This window comes from Gobio gobio (assembly GCF_949357685.1).
Source record: "Gobio gobio genome assembly, chromosome: 13".
In the NCBI taxonomy this organism is placed as follows: domain Eukaryota; kingdom Metazoa; phylum Chordata; class Actinopteri; order Cypriniformes; family Gobionidae; genus Gobio; species Gobio gobio.
This window is the reverse complement of record NC_137106.1, coordinates 25,100,990-25,112,647: the sequence shown is the minus strand read 5'-3', so window position 1 is coordinate 25,112,647 and position 11,658 is coordinate 25,100,990. Positions and strand designations below refer to the sequence as shown.

The 11,658-nt window shown below is 38.0% G+C and overlaps 1 protein-coding gene across 2 annotated transcripts; it reads left to right on the top strand.

Annotated features, from left to right (window-relative positions):
- Nucleotides 1-215: 215 nt before the first annotated feature.
- On the top strand, nt 216-7,177 carry mtfr1l (mitochondrial fission regulator 1-like). Of its 2 annotated transcripts, none has more exons than XM_079833922.1 (8): nt 216-366; nt 897-1,020; nt 1,115-1,222; nt 3,809-3,918; nt 4,102-4,313; nt 4,469-4,832; nt 5,256-5,401; nt 5,548-7,177. In XM_079833922.1, exons 2-7 carry the CDS (start codon nt 1,006-1,008, stop codon nt 5,365-5,367), a joined length of 921 nt encoding a protein of 306 aa, XP_079690048.1. In that variant the 5' UTR covers nt 216-366; nt 897-1,005; the 3' UTR covers nt 5,368-5,401; nt 5,548-7,177. The 2 variants fall into 2 exon arrangements, with proteins under 2 accessions (XP_079690048.1, XP_079690049.1); XM_079833923.1 differs by having other exon boundaries at nt 230-366; nt 5,508-7,177.
- Nucleotides 7,178-11,658: the final 4,481 nt, after the last annotated feature.

Genomic DNA, 11,658 nt, shown 5'->3' with positions numbered 1-11,658 from the left:
GTCTGTATTTAGAATTAATTGTGTAAGCATATACAATCTAAAATCTAATTACATGAATATACATATACATATATTTCGTTTCAACGCGGTATATTTTAACTTTGTGTGCAAGAGGACTTTTATTTTGCATTTAAAAGCTCCGGATAATGAGGTAATATATGCAGAATTCGAACCAATCACAGGACGATGTTACCACACGCACTTCCGACTCATGCACGGCTTGCAAAGTTCGCCGGGGGCGCGCAGGGCTATCAGCTACACGGCTAACGGATCAGGGAGAGGGGAAACCCAGACATTCACGACACATAAACCACAGTATTCTGCACCAGTGCAGAAAAATAAACCGAACTAATCTGATCACACACGGTATGTCTTACATGTTTTCTGAATGCATAATTAGCAGCAGTACATTATGAGGTCGTTTGTTAGCTGTGATGCTAAAAGGAATGAGGGTCACAGGACGCCTTTGATTTGTTTACATTTAGGTTTTATTGTATTTGTTAATTTTCCCAATTTGCCCTGTTACTCTTTTCAAGAGTAACCATACTCGTCTGTTCATTTAATTGCCCTTTTTTAACTCTTGTTTATAATTGTATTATTTCACTTATCTGTTCATTTACTTATTGATTTATTGCTTTGATTAACGTTACTTAAGTTCACGTTACGTATGTAGATCAGATGTGTTATAGAGATTGTGCGTCATAAAACTCCTTTGCTTGCACTGCTCAACTCTTTATTTACTTTATTCACTTGATTTACACAAACTAACACGGAGGCAATCAGTCTGCAGCAACTGCAAAAACATCATTCACTGTGCTATTTTACACGATCTCTTGATCTTCATTCACAGTAGTGTTGCACTTAAAGTATAGATGTTTTTTTTTTTTTTTCTCAAGGCAAAGGAACCCTCATTCCAGATGAACATGTTCAGTGTGCTATAATAATAATCAAAACACCACTGTACAATCCAAGGCTCCGGTGCTTTCTTTCTTCACTCCCAGGAAAATGGAGACCGAAGCAGTAAGTAAACAAACATCTAAAAGAGCTATTTTATTTATGTTCTGTCAGTGTTTATATATTTTTAAAGTACTTATTTTGTTTACTTGCTCTTCAGGAGGTAATCCCTATTTGGCAAAATAAACCACATGGATCAACTCGTAGTGTGGTGAGACGAATCGGCTCTACGCTGCCTCTTAAACCCTGTCCCAGGGCTTGTTTCCAGGTATGGGAATAAAAGTTCATATAAACAAGCATCATCAGGTGGTTGAGTTAAAGATTGAAAAGTGAAGTGTTGTAAGTTAGCCCTCCATAGCTTTTGGGGGGTGGGGGGAAATTACCCATTTGCTGTTCGCAGACATTTTTGACAAAGAACAGTGTAACTTTTTATTTTATTTTTATGAAATGTTATTTCCCTGAAGCAGTAACAATTTTTCTCTTCTTTTTGGACTCACTTACATGTAATTTATCATCTTTTACTAAAACCGAAAAATCTAGATGTTATTTGTCATTTATTTAAATCTACTCTTCTATCATTTGAAACATAAACTCCTGTTTTCAGAGACCAGGCTTAAACTAGTCCCAGACTAAAATGCATGTTTGAGCTGTTAAAAGCAACAAAAGCTGTCTCAAAAGCAACTTGCCATCTTAAAATATGTCAGTGTCATTGCTGTGTCTCAAGATACACACCAGTAATGTTTTCTTTCTAAGGAATGTTTTTAAAGGCTATTTAAATGTACTAATTGAATTAAGGCTTAATCTAAGCCCTGTCTGTGAAACCAGGCCAAAGTAAATCAAGAATTTATCATGTAGCCTATTTGGGCCAGATTGCTGCCATCTGGTGAAAACAGAAATATAATATAAATTCATGTCAAGTCAAAGTCATGCTTTGACAGTAATGGACAGTAGATGGCTGAAGTGTTCTATGCATCCACCCGTTGGACAAAAATTTAGATTTTATGCTCAGGAAATACAGTGGGGCAAAAAAGTGTTTTTGTCAGCCACCAATTGTGCTAGTTCTCCCTCTTAAAAAGATGAGAGAGGCCTGTAATGTTCATCATAGGTACACTTCAACTATGAGAGACAGAATGAGAAAAAAAAATCCAGAAAATCACATTGTCTGATTTTTAAAGAATTTATTTGCAAATGATGGTGGAAAATAAGTATTTGGTCAATGACAAAAGTTCATCTCATTTTGTTATATACCCTTTGTTGGCAATGACAGAGGTCAAACGTTTTCTGTAAGTCTCCACAAGGTTTTTACACACTGTTGCTGGTAGTTTGGCCCATTCCTCCATGCAGATCTCCTCTAGAGCAGTGATGTTTTGGGCTGTTGCTGCGTAACACGGATTTTCAACTCCCTCCAAAGATTTTCTATGGGGTTGAGATCTGGAGACTGGCTAGGCCACTCCAGGACCTTGAAATGCTTCTTACGAAGCCACTCCTTCATTGCCCGGGCGGTGTGTTTGGGATCATTGTCATGCTGAAAGACCCAGCCACGTTTCATCTTCAATGCCCTTGCTGATGGAAGGAGGTTTTTACTCAAAATCTCACGATACATGGCCCCATTCATTCTTTCCTTTACACGGATCAGTCGTCCTGGTCCCGTTTCCACCCCCCAGGCTTCACAGTAGGTATGGTGTTGTTTGGATGCAACTCAGCATTCTTTCTCCTCCAAACATGACAAGTTGAGTTTTTACCAAAAAGTTATATTTTGGTTTCATATGATATTCTCCCAATCCTCTTCTGGATCATCCAAATGCTCTCTAGTAAACTTCAGACGGGCCCGGACATGTACTGGCTTAAGCACACGTCTGGCACTGCAGGATTTAAGTCATTCTGTCTCTCATAGTTGAAGTGTACCTATGATGAAAATTACAGGCGTCTCTCATCTTTTTAAGTGGGAGAACTTGCACAATTGGTGGCTGACTAAATACTTTTTTGCCCCACTGTATATAGCTAAGGTGTTTTAAGGACAAAATCCTAACAAATAACACCCAGGGTGTGCATTATTTTTCAATATTTCACTGGCCTGTAGTCAATTATTCGGCTTATACTATGGTTACCACACCTCAAAACATTGTTCAGATGATGTATTTCAAGTATTTTATATTGTATTTTTAATATATTTAATCACCGCTCAAAAAAATAAAAAGAAGGCACGTAAACATTTGAAAGGGGCCGTTATTACAGCAGCAATTTTATATATGTTAAAATAACCAAGCAGCATTATGTTTATGTCATGTAAATAAGAGGCTGTATTAACTTATTTCCGGTCATTTCAATGTGGAAGACATCCTTTATTTTGACATAAAATACAAGACAGAAAACCATTTTAACTATAATGTGCGTCTATATATCTTCCTATTTTTAAACAGATTTAAATAATTAGGATATTATTTTCCTATTATTAAATTAAATATGCATTTATTCTTATTATACCAAGCATATGACATTTTATTTACAGCATACAATAATGTTATTGACCACGTGAGCAGTGCGTTCCCACAAAACTCCACCGTGAATAAATCACCATCCAAAAGTTTTATCACTGAGGTGGCATGCAAAATTTATTTTTACGGACCACCACGTGAGAAACAATTACTGTCCAAATAGGGCTTTAGACTAATCAAATGAAGTCAATTTTTTTGTTTTTGTTTAGATAGAATATCTAAATAAATCCCCAAGTTTTGAACTATTGAGGAAACATTTTTATAAAAAAAAGAAAAGAAAAAAAGAAATCCGTAAAAGAGGACAGAATAGATAAGGGTTAAAACTAAAGGAATGGCTGTTATCTGCTTGTTTTCTACAGGAACTCCCTGGCCTTCCTCCAATGCGCTCTTTGGATGGTCCAATGGTGCCTACGCTGGCAGATATTGCCTGGATTGCAGATGATGAGGAGGAGACATATGCCAGAGTGAGGTAAGTCTGTCATGCCGGTGTATGTAGCTTCATATAGTGCACTGGATTTCCTATTTGACTGCTTTTTTTTTAATGGTGTTTCGTAGGATTTAGAGCCGAATTTGGTAGATCCTCTAATCTGAGGATCCAGAGGTGGATAAAATATGAATAAAATTGATCCCAATGCTTTCTTCTGATTGTCAGGAGTGACACGCGTCCCCTGAGGCATGAGTGGAGGCCAACACCGCTGCTGGTTATGCACAGGAACTCGTCTGTGCCCAACTTTAGACGAGAAGGCAGGCGAGTCGAGGGTCTGAGGAAACCAGGTGTTACCGCTCTAAACCGTTCCACAGCTTTACAAGATGAGCTGAGTCGACTCAGAGCCCAGATCGCCAAGATTGTTGCTGCAGAATCAGGTTGAGTTTTTGACTGAAGCTCCTTTTATTCTATATAATGTAGTTTCTATTGGGTTCTATTTTTATTACATTGTCAAGTTAATACTTAAGAGGAATGTAGGTCCTTTACACCTGTTGTGCTTCATACAATTTTTGACTCGAACCCAATTCTTTAGATTCGAACCCCATCACTCCTGACCTGCTGTCCCCTGACGACACTAGTGTGGGCTTCTCCATGGCTCCTTTTGAGACTGCTGCTTACCAGCCTGCTCCCGCAGCCTCCTTTGTCATTAGTGATGTCACCGAGGAGGAGGAAGAGGAGGAGGAGGAGGAAGAGGATGAAGAGGATGTGTCAGAGCTGGTGCCTGATCCTATGCCGCCAGTTTCCATGACAGCATCTGCAACTTTTGATCTTGATCACCCTACTATGGACTTTCGGGAGCCAGAGGAGGACACCGTGTCTCTTTCAAAATCGACAAGCTTTGCTGATGTCATGGACATTCTGAAAGACATGAACCGCATGAAGATGAGTAAGGACAGGTGAGCACGGTTTCAACACCAGTATGACACTAACTATGCAGAAATGTGATGGTTTTTGTTGTGCGCTGTTGTTTAGAATTGTTTTCGTTCTTCTGTAAAGGCCTTATCATTTGACACCATTATTATATATGAAAGGGTTATATTATATTATTACTACTACTATTTCTCTTGAGTTTATGGCAGCCCATAGAAACGCTTACAGGAAAGCTATGACATTTGGTTCACAAATAGAGGACAGTCCGATCTGTTACCATAGCTAATTTAGAGTCTCTGACGCAATCCCTCTTGCACCACCAACTGTCCAAAGTTGCACTCACGTTCATGCTACTAACTTTATTATTATTATTATCATCATTACTATAATTATTTTTTATTAATAATAGATAATATCTAGTGAATAATGTTATTGTGTACTTTATTCAGATATAACCGTGGGTGCACCTCACTGAGGGAGGAAGATTCTGCCTCTCTTATATCCGAAGCATTGAGGAAGAAATTCGTTCTGAAGGATGATGACATCAGTATGAGGAAATAATCTATTATCCAGACCTTCTCAGCAGACTCTCTATGTAAGGCTGAACTGCATGGATTGTTTTTCTCTTAAGTTTAATGTCTGAGATACAAAGCAGAGATACAAAACATGACTGTAGAATTTTAACTACTTATGTTCTTAAGTCTTCTCCCTCCCCCCACCTCCCATCTACTGGGTCAATAGGCCTGTGCCTGTGGACCGTTGCCATGGAAACCCCATAAACCCCCTGAATAAATGGAGTTAATCTGCGTTCCTCAGTCCTTCCACAATGCTGCGCTGTTGTGACACGTCTGGATGGAAAAGCAGTTCTCTTCAGCTCTCATCAGCGGACACGCATACACACTCCAACTGGCACTGAGCGACCGAGTTTGTAATGTCTGTGGGGGTGTGTGTGTGCGCGTGTCCATAAGGATAGCCTTTATACTCAGCAGATCAGTGATATCTCAGCCTTCATCGTTCCATCATAGATTTTGTGAAATCTAAGCCCTAATTCCTGTTTCACCATTGTTTTGTTCATTTCAATAGGACATTAGTATCTTTACAGATCCTTTATCAACAATCTGAATTTCACATCATATTATTCAAGCCATGAAACACAGAAGATTCCTGAAGAATCCCAGTTCCAGTTTGTCGTTTTTTTAGATGTGTAGTTTGGAGCTGTTAGAAGTGTATCTCTTGCCTTACACACGTTCCCTCATACAACCCTGTTATACTTGAAGCAGCTTTGATGAGTGATCTGATGTTACGTTTTTTTGCCTCCATTTAGAGACTAAACAAGACGCTCTTCTATTTAAAGGGTTTTTGTGTGTGTGCATGTGCACTGAAGATTTCAGATTGCATTAAGTTGTAATTAGCGCTCTATGATTTTTCCCTTCGACCCTACAGACTTTTGAAGTGTATATTGTGCCAGAAGACTGATGTGGTTCAGCAAAAAGTGTAACATGTTGGAATTCATAATTTGTGTGGTTTATCTTCAGGAAATACATGGGACGGACGGACTAGTTTTGGTTTTGCTTGTGTCAGGCAGGTTGTAAATGTTTCTGTAAAATCTGAATAGCATGTGTGCTGTGGTGCTGGGTGTGACTGTAAGCCAGTTTTGAGGATGTTTTATATGATGAAGGATGTTTTTCCTTTTGCAAAGTGTAACAAGAAGCTGTTTTAATGCATACATTGCTTTTGTGCCATGATCGCTCACTAAAAAGGGGGAATCAAACTCAAAATGTGCTTTTCATTTCTTTCACATTGTTTTGGACTTTGGACATGCCTGCAGCCTTCCACCATCTGTCTGACACATTCAATTATAAGAGATGTTTTGGCGTTTCAAATCCAAAACTTTTTCTCTCAATCATCACAATCCTGAATTTGTTTAAATGCTTTTAGTACTAGTTACTTTCACAACAAAATTCATTTCCCGAAGTGATACACTAGTTTACAGTGCAAATGTTTTCATATCGGAGTTATATTCAAATACAAATCTGATTAATGTCATCATGCTAATGGGTGAATAGAGCTGTAATATAGAGCGTTATATATCATGCAATAAACATACTAACGTATGTTTCTGTACCTGTCAGTAACAGGTAAAATGTGTGTGTGCTGCTCTTTCATTCTGACTGCCGGGTTTCATTTACATTTTTAACCATAGTAAACGCCGCAAGTTTGCTTTGATTCAGGACAGTCAGTCTTGCACTTTCATGATTTTTTTTAGAAGACAGAAACTTGTGTGTACTTGTGTGTTAGCTTTTTGTCAAATAAGGGTATTCTATTTCCCTGTTGTTTGTGCGTAAGACAGAAAATAAATGCTTAAAATGCATTATAATTCATGTATTGTGTTCAGTGTGATGACAATCAGCACCCACAGGGGGCGACATACTCAGTCTTAAAGGGATAGTTCACCCAAAAATGAAAATTCTGTCATCACTTACTCTCATGTTGTTCCAAACCTGTACGAGTTTCTTCTGTTGAACACACAAGAAAATATTTTAAAGAATGTTGGTAACCAGGCAGTTGACGGTAGCCATTGACTTCCATAGTGTTTTTTTCCTACTATGGAAGTCAATGGCTACTGTCAACCATTTGATTACTGGCTGTAACATAAAAATGTGGAAAAAGTGAAGCGCTGTGAATACTTTCCGGATGCACTGTACCAGCATATTTTAAAATATCTTGTGTTCAACAGAACAACAAAATTCATACAGGTTTGAAACTACGCACTATTAGCGGGTTTAACATGATGACGGATAGAGATCCAATGGATCGTTGGTCTGAATGGTTGAAGGACTATTCCATTGCGTACGTCATTTAAACTATGCCCATTGATCACGCCTCTTGCGCAGTAGAAAATACAGAGCAGACTCCCCAGTCTTGTCTTCAATCTTAAAAGATTGTGCTTGGTCTGGTGATAGCCAGACAATTAACTAACCCTTTAAGTTTAAAATGAATATCAATGATGCATTAATTTGATCAAAAAATACATTTTACTGGAATAAATGACATGCCGTAATACAACAGTTATTTTAAACTGCTATAATATTTCACAATATTTCTGTTTTTAGTATATCAAATAAATGCAGCCTTGGTGGGCATAATCTTTTTTCAAAATCTTTTGAACAGTACAGTAGTGTGTTAAATGTATGGATGGGGTTTTCCCCAACCTTTTTTTCCTTGCGAGCTGATTCTTCTGATTTACTACAAAGCTTTTGCCATCAGTTCTCATTACACTCAACAGCTGAAAACTCACACTGCAGAACACAAAACACCAAGACACTCTAGACCTGCAGCTGATGCAAACATTTTCCAACATGTGATCGTGTCTCAGGCCAAACCTACTGTCAAAGACTTTCTTTAAATGTATAATTAATCATTTACCAGATGCTTTTATAAAAAGTTACTTATCATGCAGACGCCAACAGCATTGGCAGTGCGACAGTACTAAATTTGTAGTTGTGCAGTTCATTGTAATAAGTTGCATTATTTATGTTCCAAATAAAAAGCTCACAGACAAGGTGTATCTTCAGACATTTTTAGGTTGTAATTTGTTTTTAACGATTTAGTCCCATGATCTTCCCTGAATACCAGAGTTACTGAAGCATTACATTCTCTGTTGCTAAAACAAACCTTTTCTTTGACATTGACAGACTGATAAATAAGCGAGCTGGCGTTTGCGTGGTTCCAGTGAGGTAAAATGATGAGGTCGCTCCACCTCTACTAAGGTTCCTGCACCTATCAGTGCACACACATGGGGCCTCCTCTGCTCCTCCTCACATTACTCCCCAGGGACACCCGTGACTTCGAAGATTCTAGTTAACCTCCTTTTTTAATTTTCTCTCATAGACCTGATTTGATCCAGGCCAGTTTCAGTGTTCAGTCTATTTTCTGTGGCAGTCCTTGGCCTACTTTATTACACCTCACCTCTGGAAAGCAGATTCTGTCTATTTTAGATCAGAGAGGATTTTTAGACGTCTGTGGAGATTTTGTTAAATAGAGTCCAGTGACACCGTGGTGTTGTTTGAGACTATAAATGTTGAACTTTGTGCGACATTGACACACTAACTTAGCCTGTTGCTCAAAAGTTTCACAGATCATTTTCTGGCTAGTAAACCTACATGTTGAAACATGTTTCACATACTGGTCCAATTGAGTGTCTTTATGTTGCCCACCAGCTCCTGAAAGCTCCTATTCAGAGCTTTATTTACTGAAAAAAAAAAAAAAATCTCAGACTGATAAGTTTATAGAGTGTTTTTATGGGTTTTGGTTAAATGGCTGAAATAAGGTCTGTGGTGAAAACAAGCTTAACTCCTTCATGTTTTATTCTACGACATAAAATAAATCAGTATCACCCCACTCGTGATTTGTTTAAGCTTAAGGGGCTGTTATGTGTCTTGGAAAAACGCGGTTGCGAACAAGTGGCTAAATGGGACTACAGAGGCCGTCGCCCGTCGGGGAGATTAAACGTCATGACGCCGAACAGGTAAGTAAGTAACCCCAGTCCGCTTTTACAGCCTCGTTATATTTATGATTTTATAAACTAGTCTAGCTCAAACTTTCTGGGATTTAAAAAGAAAAAAAGAATAACTGAAGCTTAGTGATGGTAAATGTTGAAGTCGTTTGACCGTGGTGTAGTTCTTCAGCTTTTCACTTCTGGCGACTGCATTTAGGCTTCAAATTTCATAAAAGTTGTGCTCAACTGTGAAAATTATCTTGATGGAAACAAAACGTGTAAATATCACCACAGAGCTTGTTTTTTTTGCGATAATCCAAAAGCCTATGGGAAAATCCTATTGGGTTTTTGTTGAGGGAACCAGTGTGATGCTAACTGCCGGTTGGCCTACAAACGGACGTTATACCTGCACCACTCTATTAGAAGAATATTAACAAATAAAAAATTTTTCTTATTTCAGTCACCAGACACATGTTTGCGATCCGCTTTATCACAAACACTGTCTTTGGAGTCAGATTGTGACTGAAGCTCAAGTTCCCCAATAGAGTTGTTTTCATCCATAATGAGCTGATGATTCCTCATGCAGGCTCCTTTATTAAAATATACCTGAAGCACAGAATCTGCATTGTTTACATCAAACCAATAAAACAATTTCTTTAGAAACAGAGTCAGGACTGAATGCTGACATGCATGTTTTATGCATTTAAAATGTGTCAGAAGTGGCTTAGAGGCCTACGTGAGTATAATGGGCCCAGATGAAAAGACATGAACATTTTCTAGGCGCCTTCTGTATGAAAAATGTAAAAGTCTTCAATAATAGATTTTGAATTTTTGAACAGTTCAGAAAGGCTCTTTCATGGTTGCAAGACGTCATCAGCAGGAGAGTTTCTTCACAGAGAAACACAGATGTGTATTTCTTCGTGTGAATTGATGGTCTGATTCATATCATTAAAGAAAAATAGGATGTCTGTTTAAACTTTCCCATGATGCTCTCATCATCCGGTTCCCCCGCATTTTTCATTTTCATTTTTCAAAGTCTTGCATCATACACATTAATTTTTCATGTTGAAGATTGAAAATGTACTGTTTGCATATATAGTGGGGTCTGTGATATAAAATCCTATTTTAGCCTAAAGAAACAGAAGTTTTAATGCTTATGTGCAAAAATGTAAGATTGTTCACTATTTCTAGACATTGTAAAACTGATTTTTATTTAGGGTTGGGTATCGTTTGGGTTTTTTTCGATTCCGGTGCCAAACCGATACTTTTAAAACGGTTCCGGTGCCTAAACGGTGCCTGAACCGGTACTTTTTTTTTTTTTAAAAGGCCACCAAACGAGGTGGATGACATTAAATGGCTTTTTATTTATTTATTTATTATTTAAATTGAACCATTTATTAAACGTTTAATGTATACTTAAATGTATGAATATAAATAAATACAAAACACAATTTACTTATTTACAAATTATAATTGACATATTTACAAATTCACAGTAAAACCTAAGCCACCCAACTACAACAAGCCTAATATAACTCTAAACAGTTACAGTAATAACAGCAGCCGTCTGTATTCTTGCTCTGCTACAAACCAGCTTCGAGCTTCAGCTTTATTTTGAAATATGATCATATTCTCTGGCTAAATATTTTTGAACGCATCGCCTTAATGTTTCCATGGTGACGCGTCATGTTTCTCACATGACACACAGCAGCCGCAATAGCACTGACAGCTCAGCTGTATCGGGTTTATTTCGTTTTTTCTTTTTATTCAAAATATTCACAAACTTCTTAACTGTGTTCTTATCTGATGTTCAAATGTGTGAGTCAATGTGTGTTAGTTGATCTATAAAGCGCAATGGGCGGCGCCATGTTAGTTTGCGCCTCAGAATCGGATCTGTCGGATTTACAACACTGAGTTCATTCTCGTCTCACGAAATACATGAAAGTAAGTGACCAGTGAACTGGAAGAAGAATAGAGTAAACGATATAGTTACTATATAATGTGCATTTATCTGATGTGAATAAAACACGTAACGTTAGTCAAATTATAACCGTCTGAAAGGATTGTCATTGCCGCTTTCATAGACATCAGTGTGTGTTTTTTGCTAGTAGCCTACTTATGAACATTTAAATGTCTGAAACCTGAAATAAACATGATGTCGTTGAAAACACTGAATAGTTGTCATGAGATGTGATGTGACGAGCGCTGAGCGTCTGTCTCTGGCTCGGTGCAGCCAAAGCGCGAAAGCACGTTTGAATTTTGGCACCGAAATGAGGAACCGAAATCTGCGTTCTGATTCGGTCCGGTACATACCGGATATATAAGTACCGGTGCCATATTGGAACCGGATTTCG

What these genes read in the sequence shown, in the direction of transcription:
- mtfr1l (XM_079833922.1), top strand. An exon ending in GAGACATATGCCAGAGTGAG is followed by an intron (nt 3,919 to 4,101) that starts GTAAGTCTGTCA and finishes TCTGATTGTCAG; the next exon opens with GAGTGACACGCGTCCCCTGA. An exon ending in ATGAAGATGAGTAAGGACAG is followed by an intron (nt 4,833 to 5,255) that starts GTGAGCACGGTT and finishes TACTTTATTCAG; the next exon opens with ATATAACCGTGGGTGCACCT.